The following is a 15,056-nucleotide window of genomic DNA, read 5'->3' as shown; positions in this document are numbered from 1 at the left end:
ATTGTAGAAAGTCTTTTTTATTTAAGAAAAATGATCTATTAAAAATCGTAACGCTGTTGTTGCTGCTGCTGCGGTTGATAATGGTGGTGATGTTGCTGGTGCTGTTGCTGCTGATGCTGATGCTGCTGCTGCTGTTGTTGTTGTTGTTGAGGATACGATGGGTGTACTTGCTGTTGGCCCACAAAGGGCATTTGAAGTTGTGCATCTTGTCCCTTAAAAAAAAAAAAAAAAAAAAAAAAGTCAGTGCTGTGTTTTGGTCACAAATATTGGAAAGAGCACAGACCATCAGGTAAACAAGAGTTACTTCCTTACCAGTGCAAATGCTCCATTCTCCATCATGTCGTAAGGATAATACCCACTCAGTCCTAAACTAGATGTTGAGGGATCAACACCACTACTACCTATACCCACCCCTCCTGATGGTCCTTTTGGCCCCGTAGCACTTCCTGGTCCAGGCATAGGCTGGAATATTTCCTGACTTCGGCGGCGATCTGAAGTACCTGCACTTGCAATGCCATGAATCCCGTGGATTCCATGGTGTGACTTGTGCTCCTTAGGAAGTGAGAACTTGTATTCTTCTCGGGGGACAATGTCGATTAGGAAATCAAACATGTCTGTCTTGGCAATGGCTGCTGCAATATCGCTTCTTTGAAGCGTCCGTCTCTTGTTCTCTTCAGCGTGGATCCTACAAGCGTCATAATTAAACGAGATTTTTTTTTTTTAGTTTCATGTAAAAACATTTTTTCCTTGGAAAGGCCTGAAGGTTTCTCTACCATGCTCGAAGGGTGAGTTCGGTAATGAAAATATCGCAGCCCTTATCAAAGATCATGGGTGCATCAGCACTAATCATTTTGGCCTATATTAAGAGTTTATGCAGATTACAACCATTAGTAGATCTCGGAGATTCAATGTACAGGTTCATTATTTTTTGGTTGTTCATTTATTACCTTAACATCATCATCTGTCTTCATAACCTTTTTGATACGTGCCAATGGCAAGTGATGAACCTTGAAATCCTGTGGCATATTTTGAATCTCATGCATCTGCCTTGCCCAGTATGACTGTAAAAGATGCATGTATGCCTGCTGCATAGGCTGGTGATGTGTAAAAGCAGGATCATGGTAATGCCTCAGCGGCGGTGGGGGATGATTCATGGAAGCAAGAACGGGGTACATTGGCTGTTGACTCTGCATAATTGACTGATTATGAAGATTACTATTACTGCGTTGATGCGATGATAACTGGGGTTGCTGTTGTTGTTGTTGCTGCTGTTGCTGTTGCGGTTGCGGTTGCTGTTGTTGATGTTGAGGCTGATACTGTTGCTGATATTGGGGTTGGTACTGTTGCTGATGTTGAGGCTGGTCTAAGCGATAGGTACCACTAGTTGGATCTGGATAGGTATTTCCAGAAAAGCTCGCCCGCTGGCGTTGAAAATTCATAATGACAGGCTGAGAGTGGGGTGAAATTGAAGAACTTGATCGAATGAAAGAAGATATTTGTTGGTCGAGCGAAGTACCAGAGTAACTAACCAGGCATTGAAAAAGAGATTGTAGAGAAAGGGATGAAACCTTGATGATCCAGAAAAAAAAAAAAAAAAAAAAAAAAAAAAAAAAAGCTAGGAAGTGAGACTCTAAGCATTCAGTGACACATCACATACACACACACAAAAAAAAAGAAAGGGAGAAAAAGAAAGGACTCATTAATTAAAATGATGGGCGAAGCAAGTCTTTTTCGCTCTTGGGCTTTTTAATACATCCTAAGCTATTTATTAACCAGTGTCTATCTATTATTTATTTCATGAATCGTAATAGGGATAAAGTAGGGTAGCATGGGAAAGGGCCATTTTACATCTCATCATGCAAGACTTGTTGTTTTGCAGCTTCGCCTCCAAAAGCCTTCTCCTGGAAGGCTGCTTTGACGCCAAAAGCTGTTGCCAACAGTGTTTTTTGATCCTCTGTCAGCCTTTCTGGAAACTCGACTTTATATTCTACGAACAGGTCACCAAAATCACCTCTGGATCCTTGAATGGGCATTCCTTGACCCTTCAACGTTTGTACAAAACCAAAGGGCGTTACACTTTCACCTCGAGTCAGCCGGATGGGTTTACCATCCAGATGCTTGATCTCCAGATCAAATCCAAGAAGTGCCTGTTCCAACGTGATGGTAACATAGGTATAAAGCGAATGCTGACGTCTCTCAAAGACTGGATGAGGACGTGTACGTACTTCAAATACAATGTCGCCGGGCACAATCTCTGGTGCCTCATCTCCTTCCCGATCAAAGACAATCGTGGCACCATCTGGCAGGCCTGGCTCGACTACAATGGTCAGTTGTTCAGATCCGCGCTGGACCTTGTTGCCATGACAGACTGGACAGTGTTCCTTGATCATCTTACCCTTACCACCACATTGGTCACAGCTATCAGATAGAAAGACAAACGTTGTCAACAAATACGTGAAAATCATCGCCTCCTGAGCTATCTCCTGGATGGTATATCAAGATGTGGGTATATTCGTAAAGCTTTTTTCTTTTTTCCCTTCCTACTTACGTTTGATGAAACTGCTGGAACATGCCTGGCGCCAGCATACGTTTCACAACTTTGACACCTTGACCTTGGCATCCTGTGCATGTGACTACACTGTCGGACGATTTAGCGCCAGATCCATCGCAATGAGGACAGATGACCTGTTTCGAAACCTCAATCTCGATTGAGTTTCCAGAATACAATTCTTCCAGGGTAACCTCAAGTTCCAATCGCATCTCGGGACCTCTTCGCTCCTGTTCTCCATGATGATGATGTCTAGATCCGCCACCAAAGAATTGTGCAAAGATATCGAACGGATCATGGAAGCCACCATGACCACCGCCACCATTGGCTTGATGCTGCTTCAGTCCTTCTTCGCCGTACCTATCGTAGATGCTCTTCTTTTCATTGTCTGAGAGAACTTCGTAGGCTATATGGCTCATAAGGAAGCGTTAACGTAATTAATAATGTGAAGGTAGAAAGAAAAGGAAAGATAAAAGAGAATATGGAAAATAATGGCCACAATATGGTATATAAAAAATATGAGTATGTCTTCTGCTGTGGTTTACCTGCTGCAACCTCGACAAACTTTTCTTCTGCTTCTTTATTGCCAGGGTTTTTGTCTGGATGGTATTTTTTAGACAAGGCTTTGTATTGTTTTTTGATTTCCTTTGGGGTTGCGCTTCGAGTGAGTCCTAAAACTTTATAGTAGTCTGCACCGGCCGCTACAAGTGCAGTGAACAAACCAAGCAATATGCTCAGTAGAACAAGGACCTTCATCTTAGAGAAGATATGTTGGAGTATGAGATGGCAAACACTTTGTTGGAAATGTGTCAAAAAAGAGGCAGCGAAAGCGAATGCAAGTAGAAAAGAAGAAGAAGATGAAGAGATGAAGAGAAGGCGATCGAATGAAATGAAAATGAGATGATCATTTGAATCTGAGAGTTTGTACTACAATTCAACCTTTTTGACGTGGCAGGGGTATGCTGGCGAATTTGATTTGATCAAGATGAATTATCAAAAAGCAAATTGACATGGCTGTTAAGGGGAGCCCTTTTTTTTCATCTTGAAAGTAAGCCTGTATTTTCTCGATCATAATCAGACTCCTTTTCTTCCACGGACCAAGTAACCAGCGCTTTTACATCGCATCAAATGGCTTTTATGACGCGACAACGTGGTATTTATAATTTGATTGCCATGTGCAATGCGGAAAGTCAAAAAAGCGATGGGTTCTTTCGACAACTTCTCTACGAAGTGAGAGCACTCGTTTCGTATTTCATGTTTACGAATTTTTATTATTTGAGGTGTTTAACTGAGGCGGATTATTTGGTCAAGGGAACCTTTCATTCACATAAAGCACCGCATCATAGGAAATGATGGTAGAATGGATTAAAGCAATAAAAAAAGTGAGCACAGTGAGTGAGCACTGAATGAATAAGAGGGTGGAAGAGCAGCAGTCATTAAGAACGGCGACGGTTAAAAATACCCTTGTGTCTCTTCGAGTTAACAGGGCTCATTTGTACACACTCACATTATATACATTTTCATGTCAAATAAACAAATGCAAACACAAAATGAAAGTCAATGTGGAGAGGCAAAGAATGAAAATCAAACAATGTGCCATTCTGTTTGTGTGAAGTAACCATCTTAATGTACATGTGGATGGTGTCCTCCTGCAGGAAGGCCCTTGCTTCCAGCTATGATGTTACGGATATTGAAAGACCATCAGCCGGAGTAATCAAACTCAGGCACCATATCACACAGCACAGACACCAGACACGCTCATTCGTTATCGATTTGAACCAACGAGTGATCACGATCGCTGGGTAACATGGGTTAAATTCTTTTCTTTTACGGACTAGTGCCTTTCTCACACAAAGGGTGTGAATTGCGTTGTTGACAATGAGATCTGGCGAAAGAACCAAAGGACCAGCAAGAAATGTTCAATGAACTCTACCAAAGCGCCAAAGAAGATGCCGATGTGCCCTTGTTCTTTGTAAAAGCGGAAGAAGAGGGGACTGGCAAGCATAGCTGAATAAAGTTGTGAGCAGAAGAGAATCTCATCAGAAGCATTTTCAGAAAGCGAAAAGAGAAAAGAGACCATCTCCATCTATTCCTTTTCCTCCTCAAGTTCATTTCACAGTTACAGATCCGGCTGCTTACGATTGGGCCAAGGACTCTGATTGCAATGAGACAAAGAGTTGGACCCGAATAGGATCCAATGGCCAATGGATGGAGCAATGATAGTTATATTACTCAATACCTTATTCCAATGGAGCAGGCCCTGACTGACAACCCACACCATCTTTTTTCCTTTTCCCCTTCTTCCCCCTTCCCCCTGTCTGCGTCTTTTTCTTTTTCCCTTCACCATTTGCTTTTTCTTTCCCACAGACCCGACTTCATTGCCCTTCATTCACCCTTTCATTCTCTCATCCATTCGCATTCCATCTCTCCCTCACGCTGCTCTCCTTTTCACATCTCTATCTCTTTATTTACCCTTTATAATTGCTTCGCTCCTTCCTTTCTTTCCTCTTCTCCCTCATTTGTTCATTCGTTCATTCACTCATTCGTTCATAAACGCATCATTCAATCACATCGTTCACTCACACTCATTTCCTCATTTAGACATTCAATCATTCCTTTTTTTCATTGTCATCCCTTTCCATCCTTGCTTTTTTTTTTTTACCAATATAAGTTCTAACATGGGCCTCATGGACAAATTGATGCGCAACTACGAGATTTGGAAAATCGGCAAATATACCAAGCGCAGGGCAGCACTCACACCGGAGTTTGAACAGAGAGACAAAGAATACTATGAGTCTAACTATAAGGATGGGATTTACACTCATAACCAAGTTGGCAACGATAATAACATGAACCGTGCAAAGTCCTTCAAGCGTGTGCTCTCTCGAAAGGATACAAAAGCTGTCCGGAGCAGCGAAGTCTATAACGAAAATCCTCACAGCCAGTACAGGTAAACGTCCTTCTTCTTCTAGGGCAATAACTATACCGTCGTCTCCCGTCTCCTTTTTTTTCACATACGCACCATGCATCTTTCTCTTTCTTACCTAACCGAGGGTGAACGGTTTGGACAAAAAGAAGAGCTAAATATAACTCTTCAATGCATGGAGAAAATCCATTTTTCTATCAACATTTCCAACACATCTCTTTTTCTTTCTTTGTTTTGTGTGACCACGCTGATTCCTACATTACGAGAATAGCATAGCAAACCATGAGGCAAAAAACACACCGGGGATGATTTTCGTGAGAACGAAATGCTAAAACAGTGCACCTAATTATTAAAAGAAGATATAGATATTATTCTTTTATTATTTATTTTTCTCTTTCTCTCTTGCTCATCCCTTATTCTCTATTCTTATTCTCTATTCTTATTGTTTCTGTTTACTTTTTGCTGCACGTCTGCACGGTGCCATGTGCGTAGTGATGTTCTAATTGCAATTGCTTACCGTTTTTTATTTTTTTTTTATCTGGAACTGACCAATAGGGATTAAACGATCATCATCTGAAATAATCCAATAGAAGAATAACATTAGAAAAAATCAAAGAGACACCAAACAGCAACATCCCTTAGCACATATGCATGGCATTGTACCTATTTACAAGAAAACAAAATATTATAAACGTACATATTCTCCCTCCTCATTTACATCATGAAATAAATGTTCAAAAAAAAAAAAAAAAAAAAAAAATTACAGCAATTTAGAAGTGAATTAGAGATACAATATACAGAGTGATTTCATCAAAAGCAAGTTGTATGACAGTGTCTACGGGTTCTCCGATTCCAAGGTATACAAATCAGTGATCGGCGCAGCAATTTTAGGTACGTTAGTGGCAACTGCTTCAATGCACGTGTAGTTTAGTTTTATCGTGTGATACCTTCAACAAAAGACGTGCTCAATTTGACATTAATCAACAACTCTATATTATATAACAATTGTAAACATATTAACACTAAACATAATCAATGAGTACCAGGGTACTGAACATGTCAAGTATAGTAGATTAATTAATGGTTTCTTTGTATTACAAAACAATTAGCTATTCTCTTAAATGCGCAGCAAAAAAGAGACTTTTCGAGAGAAAGATGGAGAATTATAGATAGAGGCTAAATAAGTGGAATTAGATAGGTTTGTAGGTTATAAAAAGTAGGAATTTGTCTAGGGTGATTTTTTGCTTTCTTTGAGGAGATCCCTTTAAAGGTTGACAAGGGCGGCGATGATGGCTTCGACATTAACCTCAGCAAGGAGAGCAAGGACCTCAGCGTGAACATCGACGTCAAGATCAACACCAACACCAACATTGACAGAAGCTCCGATGGCAGCATAGACAGCAGCGAGGACCTTGGCATCGACGTGAGCGACCAAAGCATTGAGGCGTGCTTCAATCAAGGCCTTGACATCAGCAGCGATGGCCTTGGCATCAGCATCAACATTGGCGCTGACGTGAGCATCGACAATAGCTGCCAATGCAACTTGAATATCGGCATTGACATCAAGTCCCAAGTAAAGATCAATGGTGGCTTGAACAGCAGCTATACGATCATAGCAGAGAGGTAGCAAAAATCGCAGGAGATTAGAATCAAATCCCAAAGAGAATAAACAGTATAATGCAAGAGACTGAGGGCTATGCTTTCTCCCTCGCTTTCAACTTGATGACTGAACTTACCATCCACCTTGGCGCGGATATCAACAAGGCCAACAAGGCTGACATCGGCCTTCAACTTGGCCTCAACTTGAGCAGCAATAAAAGCATTAAGCTTGGCCTTAACATCGAGAACGATATCGGCTACTACAACAACGAGAGCATCGACCTTGACATCGGCATCGACTGCAGCGGCGGCGACATGGCGCTTAAGCAAACTAGGAACCATGTTGTTGACATTTACGCCATTATTCAAAGGTGCAATGTCGCTGGAAGGAGTGATAGGAGCAAGAGCCTGAGTCATGGCAACGACAGCAGACAATGCAAGGATGACGGAAGAGATTTTCATGTTGAGAGTATGTTTTGAGTGAAGCTATTGGCTTGGAGTGTGTAGGAAAGTTTTTATGAGAAAGCTGCAGATGAGTTTGTTGTAGAAGTCTGTTCTAGGGTGGGGGCCATGTTGGTATTTATATGTTGCTTGTTCCTTTTTTTTATAACCGTTCAAACCTTTTTTCAGACAGACTTCAAGAATATACAGGATATGTTTATGAAGAGCTGTTAGCATTTGAAGCATGAATGGTGAGCAGTTGAAAAGATCTTTTTTTTTTTTTTTTAGATTACCACTGGATTAAAGTTAAGGGACGTTAGCACCGTTTATTTTCGGTGATTCCTCCTGCATCCCTGTCGCGATTTTTTCCAATTGGACATGCCCATGGCCATTGTCTGGTAGGACTAGGGGCTGGCATGCATATCAACAAAGTACAATCGTCCTAAAAGAGGAAAGTTTAAATCTTTTTGTCTCCAAAAAAAGAATACAATCTGTTGCTATACTAGCCTTCAGGCTACACGGCTAGTCTATTAAAGGAGCCACAGGGGCGTGCTCAAAGAGACGTCTATGTCAATGTCTAGATAATAAAAATAACAATAAGCAGCAAGAGTTATTATTTCACTTTTAGTACATTGACAAAGGCGTGGTTTGTGTGCCATGCCCTGAAGAGCCAAAAACAGTAGGTATCTTGCGTTATTTGGTTGAAATGGCAGAAGGAACTAAGGATATCTCAACGGCAAAGATGGCAGGGGAGTCATGTTTTTTCATCGGCATCTATAGTATCCTTTCCTTTTTCTCGACTTCCTATCCATTCTTCATCCCCTGGTCTCCATTTTGCATCAAGACGAGCAGCTAGGGCAAGAAGAGACTAGAGGCCCAACGATCTTACTAGACGCTTCAATTGTCAATTTGTGTATGTTCCCTGCCAGATGTTCTGTCATGAAGAGACTCAGTAAAGCCAATTAACTTCAGCTGCTTTCTGCGTTCTTTTTTGTTTCCTTTGGTGGGTGTCATTGACTGATATTGCTCAGACTGTTGCTAACTTGGACTATGTATGTAGACGAAAAGTTCAAGACGCGCTATTATCAAACATCAGCAAGGCAAGGACTATTTTTTGCTCTCATCACATCAATTGCGTCAACTCTGCATTTTTCTTCTTCACTTGCGCTCCAAGAGTGAGCCCTTTTTTTTGAAGCCGGGACGGCGCAGATGCATTATGAAGCGTGGTTTTCGCTACTGACTGAAGCAATTGGTAGAGATGTTTACAAAAAGCCGTTATCCATTACCCCATGCTCATTTCACTTTTAAACGGTCACCATGACCCTTCTTTATCTTTTCAGGGATCAAATAAATTTATTCCTCATCTGCACGAGGTAGTAGTTCATTGCACTATTCAAGGCTCAGGAGGAAAGATGTGGTTTGGGACGCGTTACTCCTGAATTAATGTAATAGTTATCAAGGTGCGCCCAACCCTACGGAAAATTCTCAAGCATTTACTCATGTTCAGACTTTAACACAACTAACATAGTGCTCAGACAGTATAGATGTTAAGTTATGGGAGTCTAGCAATGGCTTTAGTCTTTTAAGCTCAGTAAAGTGATCACTCTCATTCGCTATGATGAACAAAAGGAAGTGGCGAGACGGCAAGGTATTTGTTCTGTTCAAGCCAATAAGTCAATACTCATGTCTACTGACAGGCTTCGCTGTACAAGGCCTGAATGGCACGTTGGAACAGTCATCACGTCGTGCGCTTTTCCATTACAAGGATAAAGGTGTCGTTTCTCTCACTTTTTTTTTGTAATTTAATAGCGGACCATGCTCTCAATCGGTCAGTCAGAGGAAACAAAAAAAAAAAAAAAACCCCCGTGCGTCACTTATTCATTTGATAAAACACAATTTTATAAAAACTACAATGCAAATGGTATTCAGCTGCCTTCTTACTTGATGCCTTTTTTTCGGGCCTAAGGAATATTACTACTGTAGTGATATTTCACCGAGTAGATGTGGTTGAGCAAATAAAAAACTTCTCTCCTCACTCTTGATGTTACTGTTTAAGATGAAAGCAAAAACTCTGTCACATCTATAATGTCTAACGCACCATCTTGAGATTTAAAATCGGGTTTCTATACGAGTACCACAGATGAACGGATATAGTCGCTCAGATCGTTCATATCACTGCCTATGTCCTCAGTTAGAAGCCTCATTGCAGATCAATGCTCCTATCGTTTTATTTGTTTATCTTATGAAGCACAACATAAACAATCTCGAGATATGACCAGTCTAATAGCGTAGCAAGGAAAAGCAGTTTCTAAGGGGAAAGCAGTCATGCCATGGAAACAACATTCTACAGCATATCCGAACCACCACATGTAATATTGAAAAGCAGACTTCTTATTGTAGTCATGACCTACGCATGACTAGATTCAGTCGCTCAAAATGAATAGAGGCATCATATTATTCAAATGCAACATAGAAACAAGGATATAAACACGCGCAAGTGTAAAGACCACACCTACAATCTTAGGAGTGAACATAATCAAGATGACAACAGCCATGAAAAAGACAGTAGCGGTTGAAAACTTCGCGATGTAGGATGGTTGGTGGAGATGCTAGGGGCTTTTTTGAATGTCTGGAAAGATAGAGAGTTTGCTGGACAAAAAAAAAAAAAAGAAAAAAGAAAAAAAATCGTACAAAGGTGAAATGGTTGAAGCCAAAGGTGCTTTCCTTTTTGAGCTTTTTTGGAGCGGCGAGTTGCTTTTTCCATTGTTGAGTAAACGACTTGCAGTATTACAGATGCTCTTCCACGACTAACCACTTAGATAGCCATTTGTGTTGACGATAATAGAGTGAGGCTTTGAAATGCATGACAAGAACAACAGGTCTGCAAATTTTAAGGCCATCCTCGCTCTAAGGTGAATGCAATATTGTCCTAACAGCCATCACACCTGTGAGACATCCAAGCAGCTACTATTTATATGCTCACATAAAACTAACTTGGGGGCATGGAAGACACAGCGCATACACGGGATAGAGGAACAGGACAGTGTATATCAAATATTCGCCTAGTCAATTGCTCCTTTTGCCTGGAAAACCATTGCGGCGATTTTTATTTGAGTATAAGCACTCTCAAGCTTTTAGAAGAGATAATGGATAGTGTTGATTTGAGATGAAGCGTCCAGGGTACATACTTCAACATTTTATGTATGAGCTTCTGTCTAAAAAGCAGCTTTTCCACATTAGACATTTAGTTCAAAGCTTCCTAGGACTTCAGAATAAGTGTACAATTTGATGAATAGGATATTTAGCAAGCGGAAAAACGACGCTCACTTTATGAAAATGTTGTCTGTTGCAGAAAAAAGTGCATTCGAGGCACTTACGTCGTGCCCAGCCCAGCGTGTACCCATCTGATACCTCTGCTTTTCAATCTTATCACTACATTCATGCTACTTCAAAGACTTTCTACTGCATTTAATGTGGGTCGTCCTGCTATACCATGGTTCAAAACCAGGTTTTTCAACTTTGACCGAGTAAATCTCCATCTGCCATGTGCTCAGTGGGTTCTCTTCAAACAAAACCTAACGGTTGCTTGGAACTATAGTTATAAGGGAGCTGCACCAATAAACTTTTCCGTTTCGCCATCTGAGGGGCAGTTGTAAAATATTGCATTGACTAGTACGCAAATCTTATTTGTCCCAAACACAGCAACAAGGTTGTAATTGCCGTAATACCAGCATACCATGTTTGGATCGTTGTTGAGGATACTATCCATAATTCTTTGTAGACGTTGGGTCAACTCTGCAAATAATTTATTGCGCCAGCACACATTCTTTCGAAAGAGACGTATTTCCTTAGACTTTACCAAAAATATGAGGATTTGCCTCGCTCAATTAGTGGCGATTTTGAGAGGGGGCATTAAAAAGTTGCAACTGAGTTTGCTCCTTCGCTACCAATAGCTGGCAATCTTTTGGTGCAATTTTCGACTTGTTGTGTTTTCTGTTCAAAAGATTGGTTTCTTGGAAAGGAGGCAAAGCTTGCATCTTTTAATCTGTTTCACCACTGGCAACATGCAAACACACAAATGGGCTCTACTAATTCCATCTTGTGTATTGAATTCACTGGAGAAGTCACCGATCATAATTCTTTTCCTTTCACATCTTTTCTCTGTTTCTTCACCTCTCTCGTTCTCACAACAACATTATCTCTCAACATAAAGCATTTGTTTTTACAAGCCATCTTCGTATTTTCGTCCTTAAAATACCTGAATGTAATATCACTCACTATCCTTACAATCAACTATGTATCTATCGCAATAATGGTTGCTGATTAGAAGTATTATTTGAAATTCTTTAATCAATAGATCAAAATCCAAAGGAAAACAAAAAGGACAATAGCCGATGTTTGGCAAGACGTATACTTCGACACGAGGTGTCCTTTCGCCATCAAAGGCTCTGAGACTCTTCAATCTTTACATGGAGGACGCTCGTAGAATAGACAATGATCATGAAATCCTCATGGAGTTGTGTCTCGATGCAGACTTTGCACTGTCTCGAATCCAGCAGTCGAGAAAAAATCTTGCCTCTTCAGCTTCCAATGGAGATAAAATGCTATGTCAAGCTGTCGCTTCAGCTTACTATGAAGTCGCTCGCTTATTCGGACGTCTAGGCCGCTTAAATGATGCTAAGAAAAGTGATGGAAAAGCAGAGAAGTGGGGATACATCCAAGGGAGCAGTATTGTCCGTCAAGAGTCATTACGAACCCATATACCCACTAACAGCAATAGTAACAGCAATAATAACAGCAATAGCAACAGCAACAGCAGCGAACAGCGAAGCGGCGGCATCAGTATCGGCAAATTGAAAGGGGCAATTAAAGGCGCGGGAACTCTAAAATCACACAGCCCCGCAGTTGTTCCAAAAGACATATTTAGCCATGATGTAGTTCAAGTGAAGCTCGAATACAACTTACCCCCTCCAGGCGCTTACCTGGACGATACCCAGCAGCTTGTCAACTGTCTTAGCCTGCTTCCTACTGCACCTATACCAAAAACAAATCCCAGTGAGCAGGAGCAAGGCTGGGCTTTGGCCGTGCTGGATGATCAAGATGAACAGGAGCGACTTCGGAACTTAGCATCGGGAGTGATTTCAACATTCATCCAAGATAATATCAAGGCTAAGGCTATTGTTGCTGAAGTTGTTATGTTGGCTCCAGTTCTCAATCAAGATCAGTATAGGGCAGTGCTCATGGCCTTGGTCAAAGGAATTGGTCAGAATATAATGCTAGAGATTCATTTGCTGGAAGGATTGGCTCAGCTGATACAGTATGCTTCTCCCGGATACCTCGACTCTGATGATATGGTTGTTATCCTCAGCAATCTAAGTTCTCGCTTACAAGGCACTCACGGACAATCTAGTGGGCATATCTATCAGCTGTGTGTGACAGTTTCACATGTTCTCGATGCCATGATCAATAACCAAGTCAAGGGCCTGAAGCGAGAGCAGCTCCATGAACCATTAGCAGCCTGTCTGAAGGGACTAAAAGAAAGCTCAGATCCTCATCTGGTGTATCATGCAGCCTATGCTTTTCAAGCGCTACTTTATATTCCAAATGATGAATCAACAATGCAATCTATGCTTCGACGTGCATCAGCGGTGGCTCGAGGAGTATTTGGGCTTGTGAGTGCAGTCAAAGAGCTCAATCTAAATGCCTTCATGGATGAACTGGTCAATATCCAGAATGGACTTCCGTATGTGGCAGACATTGTTGACACGAGTTTGGATGTGTACAATGGTGCAGTTTCACTGTACGAGAGCGGAACGACGTTCAGAGAGTGTATGGAAGAAGGACTCAGCTTTAGTCGCAAAAGCGCATGGTATCCAGCACTTCGTGGAGCTGATTCATTTCTTCGGACAGGTGAGCTCACCAAGTTCAAGGCCCTTGTGTGTGAGGCACCCTGCCGACGAGACCTTGCATTCCAATGGGGGTTATGTCAGCGACTAGGACAGATTGCAGTCGATACACAGTGGACTATGGAAACGCGCCAAGGTGCGATTGCTTTCCTTGGAGTGATTTATAAGAATGATGAGGACTGGGGTAATCGCGTGGAGATCAAACAATGGATTATTACTATACTGAAGAAGCTGATTTCGTTAGCTAAGGAAGATCTACAAGGTAAGCAGATATAGTGCCTCATCTTTAATTGTATCATGCGAAGCAAGCCTATTAATAGTAGATTGTATATCCTACATGTATTTCCTTGTAGTCGCAGAGACACTTCTGGCTGATCTTGCTATGGAAGGAGATGTCAATAAGCAACAACTGTACAAGAATTGGTCCCAAGAGCCATTAACGCAGTATCCCTTCATTGTAACACCGCCTCCACCTGCATCCGCGTCATTGCTTGATCGTGTGCAGAATAAATCTGACGTCGAGAAGAGTTTGCGTCTACTCAAGCGACGGCGAATGGCGGCCAGAGACGACAAACAGAGCTTTTACATCCAACAGTATGCCAAAGCAACTCCCCAAGCGAGCGATACTGATTTGTTCTTGCTGATGGACAAAGTAAAAGGGTTCCTGGACAGCGATCAGAAAGTAATGCTTGTTCGAGGTGATTCCGGAGCAGGCAAGTCGACATTCAATCAAACTCTAGAATCGACTCTCTGGGAGGCATATCAACCGAAGTATGGTCGGATCCCATTATATATCAACCTGCCGGGTATCGAAAACCCAACCAAAGATATAGTTGCTAAACAGCTGCGAATGTACGATTTCACTGAGGCGCAGATCAAGGAACTGAAGATGACTCGGTCATTCATCTTAATCTGCGATGGATACGATGAAGCCATGCAAACCAACAATCTGTATGTCAGTAATGATCTCAATGAGCCTGGCGAATGGGCGTGTCAGATGGTGATCAGTTGCCGCAGCGAGTATCTTGGAATAGACTATCGGGATCGCTTCCAGCCTATGGATCGCAATCACCAAGCCGATACTGGGTTGTTCCAAGAAGCTATGATTGTACCATTCTCTGAGGGTCAGGTCGATGATTATATCAAACAGTACGTTGCTGCCGTGGACTTACTTTGGCATGTAGAGGACTATCAGCGCGCACTCAAGATGGTACCCAGTCTACAAGATCTTATGAAGAATCCATTCATACTATCGCTCTCGCTGGAAGTATTACCACGGATGGTGGATCCGCATAAAGATATCTCTAAAACACAGATCAGGCGCGTCATGTTGTATGACCAGTTCGTTGAGTTGTGGCTCGAGCGAGGCAAGAAGCGACTAGGAGAAATATCTGCATCAGATAAGAGGATGTTCCGGATACTTTGTGATGAAGGATTCGCACAGAACGGGATCAGATACTTGGCAGACCTGTCTGTAGAAATTTATAAGAACCAAGATGGGAATCCTGTGGTAGACTACTCTCCATCAAAGCACAAGGGTACATGGAAAGAGGAGTATTTTAGCAGGGAGAGTGAGAAGTACCTCCTTCGAGAAGCATCACCTATGAATCGCACAGGCAACCAGTATCGCTTTGTC

The 15,056-nt window shown here is 41.8% G+C and overlaps 4 protein-coding genes across 4 annotated transcripts; 1 reads left to right on the top strand and 3 right to left on the bottom strand.

Annotated features, from left to right (window-relative positions):
• Window positions 1–300: 300 nt before the first annotated feature.
• Window positions 301–1,193, bottom strand: BCR41DRAFT_386850 (histone-fold-containing protein; the record flags this gene model as incomplete). Its single annotated transcript, XM_022027841.1, has 3 exons — window positions 301–685; window positions 774–856; window positions 948–1,193. The coding sequence occupies 3 exons, from the start codon at window positions 1,191–1,193 to the stop codon at window positions 301–303; spliced, it is 714 nt and encodes a 237-aa protein (XP_021880744.1).
• Window positions 1,194–1,734: 541 nt separating this feature from the next.
• Window positions 1,735–3,487, bottom strand: BCR41DRAFT_354587 (hypothetical protein). Its single transcript, XM_022024335.1, has 3 exons — window positions 3,094–3,487; window positions 2,549–2,954; window positions 1,735–2,418 (listed from the first exon to the last, which is right to left on the bottom strand). The coding sequence occupies exons 1-3, from the start codon at window positions 3,302–3,304 to the stop codon at window positions 1,845–1,847; spliced, it is 1,191 nt and encodes a 396-aa protein (XP_021880743.1). The 5' UTR covers window positions 3,305–3,487; the 3' UTR covers window positions 1,735–1,844.
• A 1,739-nt stretch (window positions 3,488–5,226) lies between these two features.
• On the top strand, window positions 5,227–5,502 carry BCR41DRAFT_306626 (hypothetical protein; the record flags this gene model as incomplete). The annotated part of the gene is made up of 1 exon (XM_022020832.1): window positions 5,227–5,502. One exon carries the CDS (start codon window positions 5,227–5,229, stop codon window positions 5,500–5,502), a length of 276 nt encoding a protein of 91 aa, XP_021880742.1.
• Window positions 5,503–6,544: 1,042 nt separating this feature from the next.
• On the bottom strand, window positions 6,545–7,638 carry BCR41DRAFT_386848 (hypothetical protein). Its single transcript, XM_022027840.1, has 2 exons — window positions 7,211–7,638; window positions 6,545–7,076 (listed from the first exon to the last, which is right to left on the bottom strand). Exons 1-2 carry the CDS (start codon window positions 7,533–7,535, stop codon window positions 6,739–6,741), a joined length of 663 nt encoding a protein of 220 aa, XP_021880741.1. The 5' UTR covers window positions 7,536–7,638; the 3' UTR covers window positions 6,545–6,738.
• Window positions 7,639–15,056: the final 7,418 nt, after the last annotated feature.

This window comes from Lobosporangium transversale (assembly GCF_002105155.1).
Source record: "Lobosporangium transversale strain NRRL 3116 chromosome Unknown BCR41scaffold_21, whole genome shotgun sequence".
In the NCBI taxonomy this organism is placed as follows: domain Eukaryota; kingdom Fungi; phylum Mortierellomycota; class Mortierellomycetes; order Mortierellales; family Mortierellaceae; genus Lobosporangium; species Lobosporangium transversale.
The sequence above is the reverse complement of the archived record's forward strand: the minus strand, read 5'-3'. Positions and strand labels throughout refer to the sequence as shown.